At 36.2% G+C, this 17,026-nt stretch overlaps 1 protein-coding gene across 1 annotated transcript in view; it reads right to left on the bottom strand.

Annotated features, from left to right (window-relative positions):
* CD200R1 (CD200 receptor 1) overlaps positions 1-14,734 on the bottom strand; it is a 33,143-nt gene extending 18,409 nt beyond the window's left edge. Inside the window, exon 1 of the mRNA XM_079921960.1 lies at positions 13,896-14,734. Within this exon, the coding sequence (XP_079778086.1) occupies positions 13,896-13,962 (67 nt within the window). The 5' untranslated portion in view covers positions 13,963-14,734. The remainder of the gene's footprint in view (positions 1-13,895) is intronic.
* Between the last annotated feature and the right edge of the window lie 2,292 nt (positions 14,735-17,026).

Raw genomic sequence — 17,026 nt, 5'->3', positions numbered from 1 at the left:
AGTGGTTGCCTGAAGATATGGGAATGAAGACAAGGATGGACTACCAATATACATGGAGGAATATTTTGGGAATGATAGAAATGTTTTGTATCTTGTTTGCGATGATGATCACAGATATATACAACTGTCAAACCTCATCATAATGTACCTTTTAAACGGACACAGTTAATTGTACATAAATTATCCCTAGAGTTAATTTAAAATAATATCAGAAACATCAGGTTGTAACATACATAATATTAGAACATGCTTCTACACAAATAAACATAAAAGAAAATACAAATGAAAAACCTTGGCACTGAAAATACTGTTTAAAAAAAACCCTTTTCCATCTAAGTCAAAATCATCAGTAGAAGTAAGATGTTTTGTGATTTGACTACTAACGAAACCTCTTAGTCACTTTGAGCACTCACTTTGAGTTTTCTTTCCCAAATCGTCCTTGTCATATGCCTGAGCAAGCATATACCACCCACACAGTAGACACTGTATAGGCATTGACTGTGCAAACCCATACTCCAAAGGCTTCCTCCAGTGAGTGAAAAAGCCTCTCAGAAACAGCACGTGGTTTTTTTGTGCTACTTAACAGTTTTTATCTATTGTAAAATCCTGTGCTCTGCTGGGCTCTACTGACTAAAAAAGTTAGAGATAGGCATTTCTGATAATTTCACCATTCTCGATAAAAACCTCTGATTCAGTAACTGTTATTAACCAAAATAGAACATGGATTATGCCATACTTAAATAGTCAGTATAGTGCCTTAGATTATTATTTCTAATGTATGAAGATGGAAAACAAAAAATTAAAGATTTTTCTGCCCTTTCATTCATTGGCAAGGTTTTGGGAGAATACAAACAAGCAGTAAAGAGTCTGATCAAATGAATTTTAAGCTAAAAGAATTCTAAAATTGAAGCAAAACTGTAGCTTAAAGTATCTGGCTATGCTCTAATAAAATTACCATATAGCTGTAAAAGAGAATAATGTAGAATAGCTTTATTTTTACGTTTCTTCTGATATTTCTCTCCAAAACTTGAGGCTTCTATGCTAGTATTGAACTAATTAGAAGTCATTCTTATTGCTTATTATGGTCTTTGCATCTTGTCATCTTTATTGTTATTTAACATTTAATGAACTTACTATCAACTCTTTTAGAAAAGGAACATAGAATACAAATATATTGAATATATTTCAATACACTGAAATCTGTGAGAATATTCTGATATTTTACACAAGGAAAATATTTGGTGTTTCAAGCTCTCAGACTTCAAAACTCTGCAAGTTATCATAATAAATACAGAACTGGACGATTTTGGATTAAGCAGTGGCAGGAAAATATGAGGGATATGAGTTTTACTTCTTACTGTGCTTCTTCCCTGAATCATTATAAATAATTAAATGAATTTATTTACTCTAGTTCTCTCCTCTGCAAAACACAGACTGTCATCCTTACTTAATAAATAAGGAATAACTAGTGAAAGGTATCCAATGAACATTACAAACTGAGGTTTTAAACCCAGTAAAAAGGAAACCGTACATCTCTCCTAAAGATTCAAGTTTCATTTAAAATAAATGCAACTCTGAGACTGAGATCTTAATCACACAAAGAAAATTAAAATTACATTGCCAGAAGAACTTTATTTAGCTATACTGAGCACATAACTTTTTCTAATCACCAGTATGGTGAAGTAAATACAGTATAGAAAACTTTACTATAACTTTTTGGCTGCAGAAAGCTTAAAATATCAAGCTTAACATTTTAGTTAGTATGTTTGTACTGTTATATAAAACTGCATATTGTGGATATAGGTTAGACATAAAAGTATTATTTCCCAACAGTTTTTAGAGTTATGAATGGATTCAAGCAAGAAGAGACATTGTTTTCTTCAGAGGTCCTGAAAATAAGATGAATTGTCATCCAAATAGTCTAATTCTATTTCTGCTTCTAATGCAATGATTTTCATGTTGGGAACTAGTGGAAGTCCATGATAATTGGCCAGAAAATCCATAAACTTTGTAACTTTGGGGGAAGGGATCCTAATTTACAATTTTTTTTTCTGATATATAATTTAAGAGTATTCCCACCCCTGTAAGAATAATTGAAAGCATAGCCAATTTCCCCCCAATTTTATTTTCTAAATAGCAAGCAGGAATGGTTGGAATAACAGACTCATGTGATCTTTTTCTCTACTAAAGCTACCTGAAAAGTAATGCACTAATTTTACAAGAAATTTTGGAAGAAAGGAAATAGGTTTCTTTCTGCCTTCTTTCACTAGTTTTCATTGAGATGGTATCTTAGTGACCACCTATCACATATATAAGAGCTTTTGGACTGGTGGAGGGAAACTGGAAGCTGCATTAATAATATTTATTTATTCAGTTACAATAGCTAGGCACTCAATAAATGCCCATTTATCATGGAGCTTTCAATCTAATGGGGACAATACACATTAACCAAATAATCAAATAATTATGTGAAATTGCAATAGCAATAAATGAAAAGTACATAAAATGTACCTTGAGTAACTTATCCTAGTACTGAGGCATGGTAGGCAGCCTCTAAGATGGCACCTACTGTTCCCTCTTCCTGGTATTCGTGTCTTTGTAAAATCCCCTTCTCTTGAGTGTGGGCTGGATTTACTAACTCACTTCTAACAAATAGAATACAGCAGAAGTGATAGAATGTCACTGCCAAGATTAAGTTATAAAAAGACTGTGGCTTCTGTCCTGGTGTTTTCTCTCTCACTCACTGCTGGCTCACTGTGAGAATATAAATATTTGTTAGGCGCTAATTTATTATGCAGTGATAGGTGATTAATACATGGCCCAATGAACAAGAAGCTGATAATAAGAAAGAGAATGAGAGGAGAATATTCCAAATAAAAGTAATTTTATGTGCAGAGAACATGTATCCGGAGGGAATATACTAGGATCTGAAGAAAGACCAGGGCTAAAAAAAAAGATAGTTTCAGCTTTTGCTATAAATCTAGTCTCCCATAATGATTTCAGGATTTTTTCCCTGAGACAAATGTATTTTCCTATGGAAACAGAAGAGAAAAAAAAAAATAAATGTTTGACATTTTGGCAATATAAAATGAAACATGCCTTTTAAAATTAAAACTATCTCCTTCATCTGTCTCATAGCTTAATATTTCAATTAACATGATCCTTGCCTCCAAAAAGGAAAGAAACTGAAATGTAAAATACGAAATTTTTTATTTTAAATCATATTTGTTATTTCTGTACCAGAATTTTTCCAGGGGAAAAAAAACTATTTTGCAAACATCTAAAACTTTATGATAAAAATTATTTATATTAATGAACAGCAGCTACATACTTAAATATAGTTAAATCTCAAACATAATATTGACTAAATAAATGTAGTTATAATATACATAGTATGATTCCATTTATGCACAATACCAAAAAAAAAGGCAAAATAAATTTTATTGTTAGGGACTACATATGTACATGGTAAAATGTAAAAAAAAAACCAGGGAATGATTATACACCAAAGAGAATGATTATCCCAAAAGATAATGGCTACCTTTAGAGCAAAGTTTGGGAGCTATAATTGAGGAAGAATTGGCAACAGTCTATGTCTTAATTTACATAGATATTCACTGTATAATTGTTCTTTAAAATGCACATATATCATACTCTGCAATATATATTATATATGTCACTATACAAGAAAATTAAAATAAGTACAAAGAAACACAAGAATACTTACGTTTTTTAACATAATAATGTCAACAATTGATCCTGGTATCACAACATATATTTCGTGTTCTTACAGTGTGAAAGTGATTTATGTTTTAAAATACATTAATTTAGTAGCAGACAACACCTAATTAGGTGTTCAGTAAACAAAATATTGGGTAAAAACCCAAAGTTTTAACAGAGACAAAAATAGAAAAAAAAACCACCAAAATTAGAGTAAGAAAATCAACTAACATTTTGGCTCTTCCATTTATTACCTCTGTAATTTTGCACAGATTACTCTCTGAACCTCAGCTGCTTTATCTACACATATGGGAATTTAGTATCTGATAACAGTGGTCATTTAAATTCGTAAGGGGAAGGATGATTATTTATATCACTGATAAATGATACTAGGAGAACTAATTAGCCATTTGGAAAAGCAACATGGATAGGATACAATGATAATAAAAACCATATTTCTGGGAATAATTTTTGTGTGTGTGACGATAGTCACAAAGTCTGCATCATTTTATTAGGACACAGTATTAATGAAAGCCATATTGTTGGGCTAATTTTTTTGAGGCAGTTACCATCACATAGTCCAAAACTAGTTAATGAAGACAGATTTGTTCCCTAGCTCATGGAAGATGTTGTACAAATGTGTATCAGTGATCACAAGGGTCAGTGTGTTCAGTGGACAGATCATGAATATATGCGCATATCAAATATACAAAGATACAGACATATCTCCTTTTACTGTGCTTCACTTTACTAAGATTTTTACAAATTGAAGTTTTGTGGCAACCCTGTGTTGTCAGATGATGGTTAACATTTTTTAGTAATAACGTTTTTAAATTAAGGTATGTACATTGTTTTTTAGACATAATGTTATTGCACACTTAATAGACTACAGTATAGTGTAGACATAACTTTTATATGCACTGAGAAACCAAAAAGTTTGTATGACTCACTTTATTGCAATATTCACTTTATTGTGGTAGTCTGGAACTAAACCCACAATATCTCCAAGGTATGCCTTATGTTCTAGGATATTAATTCCAGCATAGTTTTTAATTCCAAGAAAAAAAAAAAAACTAGAAACAACCAAAAAGTCTATCTGTAGGGGCCAATTAAATAAGTTATAAAATAATATCTATGAAAGAGCTTTGGAAACTGCAAAATAATTATTGATACGATTTTTTTTAATGTTTGTAAAATTCAGACACAGTATTAAGTGTTTTATATATATCATTTAGCTTAATCCTCACAGCAACCCCAGACACTATCTCAGGGTTTTGGGGTAAAATCTCCCAATTTAAAAATATTGGCAACAAATTCAAATTTTTAAAAATATTACATGAACCAGTCAAAAGTCTCTTCAAGCCAGATCCAGCCCATGGGCTGCCAAATTGCTGTCTCTGTTGTGGAAATTAGAGAAGAGGCCACAACCAGAGTCTTGAAAACATTTAAAATTAGGGATCTGTTGGAGGAAGTGAAGTTAGCAGAAATGATGAGGAAAAGTAGAAAGTAAATGCAGTGTCTTGAAGCCAGGGAAAGAGATTTCAAGACAGAAATACTCAAGGTCAAATCGTGTATGAAAAGTCTTAAAGTAAGGACTAAGAGGCTTTATGGTTTGCTAACAAGGTCATCAGAGACATTTAGGAGCTGTAAGAAAGTAGTGTTATAGTACAGAGGGAGGGGTAGAACAGATTGCAAGGGGCCAAGCAGAAGCAATTGTCAACAAATGTAGACTTGCTCTTTCAAGAAGTTTGACCTTGAAGGTATGGGAGATATGGAGAATGGGACAGTGGCTTTATCCTTTCATGTCAAACCTGAAAGAGAGATATGGGGCAATATCTGGAACTATGAGGACTGAGAGGGTATTTAAGAAGAGAGGAGAACATAGCATATTTGTAGACAGAAAGAGGGAGCGCTAGAAGTTGCAAGAATGAAGGAGGCTAACTGGTAAAGCAGGATCCTAAAGGTAGTGGGAGGAGATGAGACAAACGAAAAGTAGAGGCTTGCTTTTGAAGACTGACACTTGGTTTCTGAGAGAGAAGCATAAAGGGCAAGAGTGGTTACAGATACAAGAGACATTTTGAGGAAGTTTAGGTTGACAGACGTTTTCTGAGTATATGTACTCAGCTTCAGGTAGCTGTGCAGAGCTCTGGGGATGGTAGAATGAATAAGGCAAGGCGTTGGCCCTCAGAAACCTTATCATTTGGGGAAGTTAAAGTCCACATTGGATGATGGGTAAATCTGAAGGTGAACAGAATCTGATCTATAGCAGCCTGTAGATCTGGGACAACAGGGATAGTTTGGGTAATGAAGAAAGACCTAAAACAGTGTTCTTAATCCTAGCTCCCATCAGAATAACCTGCAAAGATTTGTGAAAGTCCAGATGCCCTGAAAGGTCTGATTAAGTAGGCTTAAGATGCCACCACTGTATCTTTAATACTTTAGGCCCTGCGGGTGACTCTGTCTGGCAACTAGCTTAAAATTACTGGCTTAGAACAACCTCTGGGTAACATGTAGGAGAGAGCCAATAAAAGACAGATAGAATGATATTTTGGAGAATAAAAACAACTAGATTTAATAATTTTGAATCTACCACTATTTACTACTTGAAAATTTTTTCAAAAATTGTCAATACCACAAAAATAAATCCTATAACCAGATACTCCCATATTACGTAGTAGATAAATTGTAGGGAAAGATGTCATAGTATTTCATGGTAAAGTAACAAAATGGCAAGGACAAAGAAAAGAAATCACTAAACAATTTAAAACTGCATATGCGAACACCCTGTTTGGGAAAATATCTTTACCGAATCACTGACTGTTCTCCAATGACAAAGTTTGAACACACTCAGGCCCCCCTATATTGATAGAAAATTAACATAGAATTAGTGGTCTAAGCCCACAGTCTCAGTTTCCCCCCCACCCACTCCATCCTCTATGTCAGCAATTTGTGGCTCTTATACCCTTCCATTCAAACCACAATTTTGAAGGTCACCAGGCCCTTTACAGTCAAACTTTAGACCTTTCTTCAGTGCTTATGTTCCTGAGTTGCTTGGCATACTTTGATGCTATTATTTTCCTCTCCCTCTAAAACCCCTTCCTTCACCTCTACCAGTACCCTGTGCTTCTCTCTGTCTCATTTGCAAGCCTGCCTGTCTCCTCAGGCACCTTAATAAAGGTATTGCCCCAAGTCTCGCCTGCTCCTCTCTCCCTTTACACCTTCTCTCACCATCCTTTCCCACCTCCAGAATTTGAATTGGGCCTCGACACAGTTGCTTTCTCCTTGTTTTACCACTTCAGTCACAGTTTAGCTCCCTCTGCCCTCGTACAGGCTGTTTGACTCTCTGGAATGTTCATCCCCTCAACCCTCCTTGCCTAGCTATTTTCTGCTCATCTTCATCTTAAACCTCACTTCCACAGGGCAGTCTTCCCTGACCCTCAGACCAGATCAGACTTACCAATTACACATTTCCATGCCACCCTATACTTCTCTTTACACATTTCATATTGTTTAATTATTTGCGATGATTTAGTTAATATCTACCTTTCTTACCAGATTCTAAGGTCCATGAGAGCAGGATCAATGTCTGTCTTATTCAGGTATCTGCAGCATGAAGCATAGTGTCTGACACATGGCAGACACCCACTTACTTATTGACTGACAGAAAAACTAGCCCACATGCTAGCCTTGACTTATTTTTCCTAAACAAAAATCTCAACCCTTAAGCTGCTATTTCTCTTCACTTGAATGCTTGCTGTTACTTCAAGTACATCACATCTAAAAAACCATAGATTCTCCCACATATACTTGCCACATCCATTTTCCCCTCTATTTTTTGGTGTTATGGAGGATTTCCAAGCTCAGCTCATCCACTAAAAAGTTGGGTAATGTCTTTAGTAACTCCTTAAACATTTCTGAGCTTTATTTGCCCATGTATAAAATGAAAGAATTTAATTTGAAAGTTTCTAAAATCCTTCCTGTCTGAAAACTCAATACTTCTCAATAGTGTCATGCATCTCCTTTATTTCACAAATGAGGAAATTACTGTTTAAAGGGGGGGCAAGTAATTTCTTAAAGATGACATAGCTAGCGGTTAGAATTATATCTCATGACGGATCTTTAAGTCCAATACAGAGATATATAAGAATCTAGAAAACGAGGGAAAGGAGAGTGAGATTTTCTTGAGAAAAATGAAAAGCACCAAAATAGTCAAGGCATGGATGAAATTTAGAAAACAAAAAGGCATTTAATAATATAATACATTCGATCTAAATGTTCAAGATAATACAACTAACCAAATCAATATCACTTGGTAAAAACACAATGATATTAAAAAGACATAGATTTGAAGAAAGTTCTACTTTGTTTATGGACAAGTAAGCTTCCACACATAACAACCACAAATTCTGGACCAAATAGAAAAACAACTATTTGAAGCCACTGGCAAGTAGAAAAAGCAAGAAGATTCTTGAGAGGTATCAATCCTTGAAAGAAAGAAAGTTTCCCATATTTACCACTTCTAGTCCCAGGAAAGGCTGCAGTTGGCATGACACTGGACAGCTAAAACTCTAATAGAAAACCCACAGTTCTCTGAAGAACAAGAATATAAATTTCAGGGCAACCTTGGTCTCTTGAAATTGAGAGAGGCAGAGAGCTAGAGTTCTAAATTCTGTGTATAAACTGTACCCACCTCTCTGGCTGACCCCAAGCCCCACATGGCAGGGCACACTTGAAGCCAACTAGCTAAAGGTAAAAGCACTGAGATTTAAAATACTGTCCAAGAGATCAGACTTCCCTGGTGGCCCAGTGGGTAGGGCTCTATGCTCCAATGCAGGGGGCCCGGGTTCAAACCCTGGTCAGGGAACTAGATCCTGCATGCATGCCACAACTAAGATTTCACATGCCGCAGCTAAAAGTTCACATGCCGCAACTAAGAGGTCCGCGTGCCACAACAAACATCCCGCATGCCACAATTAAGACCTGGTGCAGCCTAAATAAATACATTTTTTTAAAAAAAAATAATGAAATAAAATACTGTCTGAGAGAGTTTTTAGTTTGAGTTCCACCAAGGTAAATGTTTTCTGGGGGAAAAAAATCAACAAAGTAATATAACAGAATATAGCCTCTAAGATGTAATATTCACAATCTAAACAAAATTACTCACCCTACAGAGAACCAGGGAAATGTGGCCCATTCTTAGAAGAAAAAAAATACATTAAAGAGAAATCAACCTCAAATTGACACAGATACTGCAATTATCAGAAAAGGACCATAAAGTAAATATTAAGCTATGCTCAGTGATATAAAAGAAAATAGATTCACAATGAATGAAAAAACAAAAAATCTCAACAGAATGAAAAGAGACAAGTTACAAAATAAATGGAAACTCTAAAATTGAAAAATACAATATCTGAAATAAAATATTCAGTGGATGGCCTTAAGAGAAGTGAGAGAGGAAGTTGTTAGCAAACTTAAAAATATATCAATAGAAGTTATCCAATCTGAAGAGCAGAGAGAAAAAAAAAAACTGAAAAAAAAAACCTATAATAGCTATAGGGACCTGCAATGAAGTAGCATAGAAAGTTGATAGATAAAATATTTGAAGAAAACAGTGATTAAAAATTTCCCTGAATTTACTGAAAAGCATAAATTTACAGATTCAAGAATCTCAGTAATCCTCAAGCAGGAAAATATGAAAATAACTATGCATAGACACATTATATGTGGTGAAACTGACAATAAGGAGATCTTTAAAGCGGCCAGAAAAAAAATGACTCATTATAGTCAGAGGAACAATGTTTTGAGTCTGCCAACTTCTCATCAGAAATAGTGAAACAACATTTTTAAAGTGCTGAAAGAAAAAAAGGTCAACCAGAATTCTACATCCAGCAAAAATATGCAAGAATAAATATGCAAGAATGAAGCATATTCAGATAAAATGAAACTAAGAGAACTCCTCACCAGCAGAACTACACTACTAGTGATGATAATAGAAATTATTTAGGTTGAAGGGAAATAACACCAGACAGAAACTCAGAAATTCAGGAAGGAATGAAGAGCCCTGGAAATGGCAGCTATGATGGAGATAGTATGTGTACCCGAATCCTATTCGAGGAATGAGTTTCTGCTCCTGCTGCTATAGGAGCACTGTCAGAAGCCAGCCGTCAGTTCTCAGCATCTTCGGAGATCACCTCAGTTATCTCACGCACAGTCAGACTTTTCCCAGGGCAGCCCACATCCGTTGACTAATTTGGAGGTATAAAGCCCCAGCCATTTTGATTCAATGCAGAGTCTCTCTGGAGCCACTCTAACTCTAGAGACCCCCATGAGGGGTCAGATGAGGGTCATGGTTAAGATTGCTGATGGACTTCTCCCTCTGCTCCCTTGTCCTACTTTCCAGCTGTTTCTTCCAAGGGTCCTCGCTAATAAACATTCTCTGCTCAAAACTCAATTTTTAATGTTTATAACTATAAAAAAAAGTAATGGCTTGATTCTTAGGAGCAATTAGCATCACACAGTCCAAAGTCATTTCATAACCACAGATCTGCTCCCTAATCCCATTTAGGAATTATCAAATGTGTGTTGATGACAACAAGGGGGAAGAGGCAAAAGTATATATTAAAAGTTACTATATTTTAATCCCTATTCAGATACAACATAAAACCAAATGAAAACTGAATTATCTTATTAACTAGCACCATTAACTGAAATACTCATGACTTTATTGGGAGGGAATTTATCTACTGTGGAACTCTCATTTGTTCCCATTTCCTTATTTCTATCCTCAACCTATTAGCGTCCTTACATCCAACTTCTCGTCTTACTCTGAAATTTCAGAAGAGTGTCTGTCCTCTTATTTAAAGTGAAGCATTCCATTTATACGGCAGATTGTCTCCCTTCCCATCTCTTCTCAGATCTTACTCTCTGTTATAGAGAGGAAGACATAATTATCACTCCTAGGACCCAAATCCAAAAATCTCTAGAGTTTATTCTATTATTTTTATCTCTTCATGTGTACTCTCTTTGTGGGATCCTCCATCCACAAATTCTGGATGTGCTATACTTCCAAGTACTCGTAGGGATTTTCATCCTATGTGTTTGCCCTCTCTATACTGAATTAAACATCTTCCTCCGCAAAGAAACTTCCCTTCTCAGCTGCCAATGCCTCTCAGTAATGTCATGGGCCTTCCTAAAATGTAAACTCAAGGGTAGGAGCTCTTGCCTCTGCTTCACAATAAAGCTTTACCAAGTGCCACTCCCACTCAGTGAGATACCGATGCCACATTTTTCTCCAAAATATTGTTTTATTATATTATTTTCCTGACTAGTGTACAGTATCCAAGTTTCTTTGTTTAGAGATCAAGGACCCCTGAAATTCAGCCTTATTTCCTGCAGTCATATAACAAACAATCTCTGATCCATCAAGCTAAGAGTTCTTTTTCTCCCTGAACAACTTTGCCTTTGACCATGCTACACGTCTCCTCCTCCCACTTTCTATCTCTGCCTTTCCGCATCTATCCAAACCTATCATTCAAGACCCATCTCTTCCATAAAGGCTTCAGTAAGTCCAACCCACCATAATTTCTCCTATCTTTGGATTTTTACTAGATTCATACACAGTTTCAAGACTGAATGATTGAAAATGTTCTCCGTTTGTTTCATCTTAGCTTGATCTCTCTAATTTAGATTGCTAACAATTTTTAGGCCCTATTCACACACACACACACACACACACACACACACACACACACACACACACACACTCTCTATACAAGACTCTATATAAAGACTTTTGGTTCATTTATCAATTGTTTAAGCATGGATGTTTAGAGGAAACCACACCTAAAAATTACCATAATGTGTAAATTCACAGCTATCACAAATTAGAAAAGGAAGAGAAGACTGAAATTAATGAGGACAAACACCTTCTTTTTCTCAATTGCTTTTAATCTCTTTTTCGGTTTTTTGCAAACCTGCGGAAGCTACCAAACAGCCCTGCCTTGATTTTTATCTCCTCTTCTTGTTACTGCCTGCCCCCTACTGGGAGATCATAACAAATGGTCAAAATTAGCCCAAAGAAGAAAAAAGGTGGAGGATTCCTTTTCAGTAACCTCATAATCTCAATATCTGTGAGATTATATATCGTTATAAAAGATAGAATCTTTTATAAAAGATTTTGATGGGGACGTCAAAATATAATTTGAACACAAGAAAAAAATCTAGAAGACAATAGAATAAAGTAAAAAAGAAGTGGTGTGGGGTAAAGGGAGTTTGAGGGAAGGGGACTAGGCACAGGGTTGGAGAGCTTTACTCTGCAGTGGAGGATTAGCATTGTTTTTATTTTTCCCTCTCAGGTATTTTCTTAATAAATCTTGCCTATCACCTTTGTCTATCAACTACCACACTGCTTGAATTTATAAGCAAATAAGTAAAAATAAAGTAAGTGGATTTTTTTAAATAGTATGTTGTTTACAGTGAAGTCATTAGCTCTCTTTCTCCTTTGTGAGTTTGTCTTGTATAATAAAGTGAGTTATTTCTGTTTGGCAGCATTAATAACAAAATATTAGTGATAAAGTTATAAACTCATGCCCCAAGTGCTTTGCGTATCATTATTCTGAATTATTTCATGGTGAATTTATCATGCGAAATCACTGCACATAAAGTAATTTGCTTTTCCATATCTTTATCCTAAACATTCTGATAACATTATAATTATAGAAGCACAGACTTCAGAGATTTGATATTTGTAGTATCGCCTAGTTGTGGTTAGAAATAGTTTTTAAACCCAAACCTTTAAAGCATTAAATTCAAAATTATTGATTATGTTTTAATCTTGATCTTTTTTCTTTTACCCAAAAGTCATAGTGCAACTTGACATAAATGGCTCATTGCCTAGCTGACACTCCCTGCCAAGTTGGGTCCTGTACAGGTTTCTTTAAGAACTTTCTACAACAAGACCTCAACTATTGAAAGATTCAGATCAATTGGTTTTTTTTTTTAAGTGAGTAAATACTCCATTCAGTTTATAACTAAGTATTGGCTTAGTGGCAGTTGTTAGTGAAAAGCATAATGACTAAGTATTGAGGAAAATTGCCTATTCAAATGTTTAGTGATGCTTACAGATGTATATTATTACTGGGTATGACTGTCATATACTAGTAGTGTAACCTTGGACAAAATCATTTCGCCTCTCTATGCCTCAGTTTCTACCTTTGTAAGATGGAGAAATGTCTTCTATGCCTGCTTCCCTGGGTTGCTGTGCAGAGCAGAGGAGAAAAAGTATGTGAAAATGCTCCATAGAAAAGTACAGTAATACAGTATAGTTACTTCACGTGTGCTCACCAGTAAGATTAACATGCAGAAAAACAGATGTTTTGCTGGAAGATAGTATTTTAAAGTCATTTATATGAGAAAAAATACTTTTCTTCCTTCAATTACCAAACTATAAAATTTAAAACCAAATGTTTCCTTGCAGCTGCTTCCACCTACTACAAGTGAAACCTGAAAACTCCCTCCCACTCCTACCAACCCTCTATAGTGAAACCCGGACAGCCCCGCAATAGCCCCAAGTTCTCCACAACTCCTGCAGGAACCTAGATGTTGAAGAACGTGTCTTCTAACCCAGAAACTGTCTCTGACAGCCCACACATGTTAAAGATAAATACAGACCTACATCACAGACGCACCACCAAACTTCGGAACGTGTTATATTTTTAAAAGTGCCTGGTCATCGAAAGTGACAAGAAAGCAATACATTTTACTAATTTATACTGTTAACAATATGAGCATAAATAGGTTGGGATTATTATTTAAGTTTTTTAAGAGGGGGAGACGAAAATAGCGCCACTTTTTTCAGGTGACTTGAATTGCTACTAGAAATTAATTTATTCTATCTCGCTCAAAAAAGGGGGAGGGGGAATAAGGAAATGGGCAGTGGGGCAAATTATAGAGATATGTAGAGTGTAGTAGGACACAAAATAAAATAAGTAAGACAAAGAGGAAAATAAGAATAATAAAGTGAAGTAAATTTAGATGGAAACCCCATCCCCCATATCTCAGATGGCATTTATCATGCTCTGCTTCACAAAAAAGGCAAAGAAAGCTCAGGAAAAGCTTAGCCCGGGTTTCTCACCAGTCATTCTCCTGTCACCCTCCCAAAGAGAATTCAAACCCACCTGCAACTAAGTAGAGAGTCAAAATCAGTAGTAGCTGAAGATCAGAAGTTATCCAAGTGCAGGGCATTTCTGTTTTCTTATTTTCTGCCCTTCACTCAGCACTGTTCCTCCACGCAGGTGTAAAAGGAGCTATGGACATGGTGAGGCTCTCTCTCTCGTCCACTTCTCCGTGCTGGATCCTCTTAGCCCATTAGCAGCACGACGACACTTCTTTCCTCATAGCCCCTTCCGTCAATACTATGTGTTTCAGCCTGATTAGTAACTTGGAACAGAAGAAACTTCTCTGGAACTTGACACAGCAATAGATTTCCTGTATGAAGCACTGAAGCAAAGACGGAGGAAGTGGATTGATTGAATTATCTTTCAGCTCATTGGTTCTCTTCTCATTTCTGTTGTACACAGATAAACTTTACAGTAAGGCATTGAACGTGCCCAAGATAAACTGATTTGTCTAAATTTGGTTTACAAAGCAAAACAGGATATTTCTCTATATTTGACCCATCCTGTAAATTTCCCAGTCATCATAACTTTTAGCAGTTATCTCCAGTTTGAAGAGGTGTACAGCCTCAGTAATCAAGTTTAGAATAAAAGATTTTTCCCTTGAAAATTCTTATGTGATTACTGTCTATAATGGGAGTCACATACAACTCTAGAAGCATCATGAGTGTATTACTACTGTAATAAATTACCACAAACTGATTGGCTTAAAACAACACAAACTAATTATCTTACAATTCTAGAGGTCTGAAGTCCAAAATAGATCTTATAGAGCTAATATCAAGGTGTTGGCAGGGCTGTGTTCTTTCTGGACACATGGAGAGAATCTGTTTTTTGCCTTTTCCAGCTTCTAGGGGTCACTTGAATTCTGTGTCTCATGGCTGCATCATTCCCACCCCTGTTCCTTTGTTATATCTTCTCTGGTGGTAAGTCTCCTGCCTCCCTCTTATAGAGACCTTTGTGATTATATTGGACCACCCAGGTAATCCAGGATCATAGCCCCATTTCAAAATCCTTAACTTAATCACATCTGCAAAGTCTCTTTTCCTGTGTAAGGCTACACATATACAAGGGGTTAGGACACGGACATCTTTGGGGGGAGCATAATACTGTCTATCACAATTCAGTACTTATTCCCATTCACTTTCATGTTTGAAGAGCTAGAATGATCATTTGAACCAAATTAACAAATAAATACTCATCTTTAGTTGCCACACGTCTGGAATTTAGAGTTACCAAAAAACAAAAACAAAAAACACCTGCCTTAATGTGACTATTCATAGGTATTTAGATTATGTTTGGGAGGAATAAACTCCTGTATGTGCTAAGAGTTTCCTACCCCAAGGCAAAACTCCCCAGGAAGGGGAAGAAAACATTGCAAACAGGAAAAAAATTAAATAACATGCATTTTTTTTCTTTAAGCTAGCAGTTCCATCTTGCCTCTTGCCAAAGAGTAAACTATATATATTTCCCCTCTTCCCCTTCTCAAGCTTTCCTTCCACTGAGTCAATTTAAGACAGTGAAATCAGGTGCTTGAGGGCATGGAATACTTAAGAAGACCATGGATTGAGTTTCTGCTGGACAATTACTAATCTGATGATACTAGGCAAGTTTCTTAATTGAGTCTATGACCTATTTTTTCCACTTAATATTATATTGATATGAGCATTTTCTCATGTCATCAAAAATTCTTGATGATCATTTATGTTAATGCCTGTTCAATGACACAGCCAAAACTAAAGCACAGAAGGGTTACATGATCTGCCTGAGGTCCCAGTGACTTGTTGACAAAGCTGGGAGTAAAACTCACATTTCAAGTTCACTAGCCCTCTGTTCTTTCCAGTTAACTCCTCTGGCTTGAAATTTCAGGCAACAGCTTTAAATAGACACACTCCTATGCCCTCATCTCAGGTCCAACCACAATGTACAATCAGCATGTTAAGAGCCAAGCGCGTGGTGTGAAAAACCATAGAATTCTCAAAGTAGATTTGGCGGGATGAGACCTTCTCTTCACACTCTTACATCCCCTCCATCCCAAAACCCCATCCCCCCAACCTCCCAACTCCCACCTTGACCTCTTATGCAGAGCAAGTATTTGGAAGAACAATAAAGAGACCAAGGTTTGTTAGCATAACCATCCACCAAACATAAGCCGTGAAAGTCAACAGAATGAGAGAAAAATGTGATTGTCTTGTATATGCAGGTCTCTGAAAAATCTCAAAGAGTCTCCTTAGGTGTGCCCCTTGGGTCCCAAAAAGCAGAGCAAAAGATGGAAACAAGATCAAGAGGAAGGTACCCCTCAAACCAGAAACTCAAACCTTTTACTCCACCAGTCTTCCAACTCCTCTTCAGTACTGCCAATTATGAATCAGTGCCCACAGAGACAAACAGAACAATGTTATGCAGGTTAATGTTGTAGTAGCCAAGACAAAAAGGCCTAGTAAGCTTTAGTAAGTTAGAGCTGCTTTAAGACATAATGCCCCCAATTTGCACTGTTGATTTACTAAAAAAAAAAAAAAAAAAAAAAATTCATCTGCCTATAAACGCTTTTGAAGTAAACTTCTTCCAGTCAGGTGTATCTCTTTGTCTTGTGTCACAGTCGTGCTTAGCCACAACTGAAACCAGTCAAGAAGATGTTGTCATCTTGCCCTTGGGACCCCTTCCCATTATATAAAGGCTTTGCATGGACCTTGAATATTTACTGCACAGACTCTAACGGCCTTTTATTTCTGACCCCTTGTTCTCCATTGCCTGCTCTTTCACCTCTTGGATTTGAGTCTTGACTGCCTATAACTGAAGTACCTGCCTGCTCCTCCTTCCTTAGCTGAAACTTCTGGATGTGTATCCTTGCAGTAATGGGCCAATGCCTACTTGTCATTTTTGCTCTCTGTGAACATTCTGGCTTAGATATGTGGCCTGACTTACCCTTCCATTTGCATGTGCGTACACACGCACACACACAAACTCACATGCACACTACTAAACGCTTAATCCCAAGTCCCTCAGTTTACCCTGTCCTACTGCCACCCAGTTGCTAATGTAACTATTTCATGGAGGTGAAAGAACAATGCCCAACAATGAGAAGAATTTCAAAGAATTCAAACTCTACAATGCTCCACTCTTTATTTTATTTC

The sequence above is a fragment of the Stenella coeruleoalba genome (assembly GCF_951394435.1).
Source record: "Stenella coeruleoalba genome assembly, chromosome: 5".
Taxonomy (NCBI): Eukaryota; Metazoa; Chordata; class Mammalia; order Artiodactyla; family Delphinidae; genus Stenella; species Stenella coeruleoalba.
Note: the sequence above shows the minus strand (reverse complement) of the source record. Positions and strands in the feature narration are given on the sequence as shown.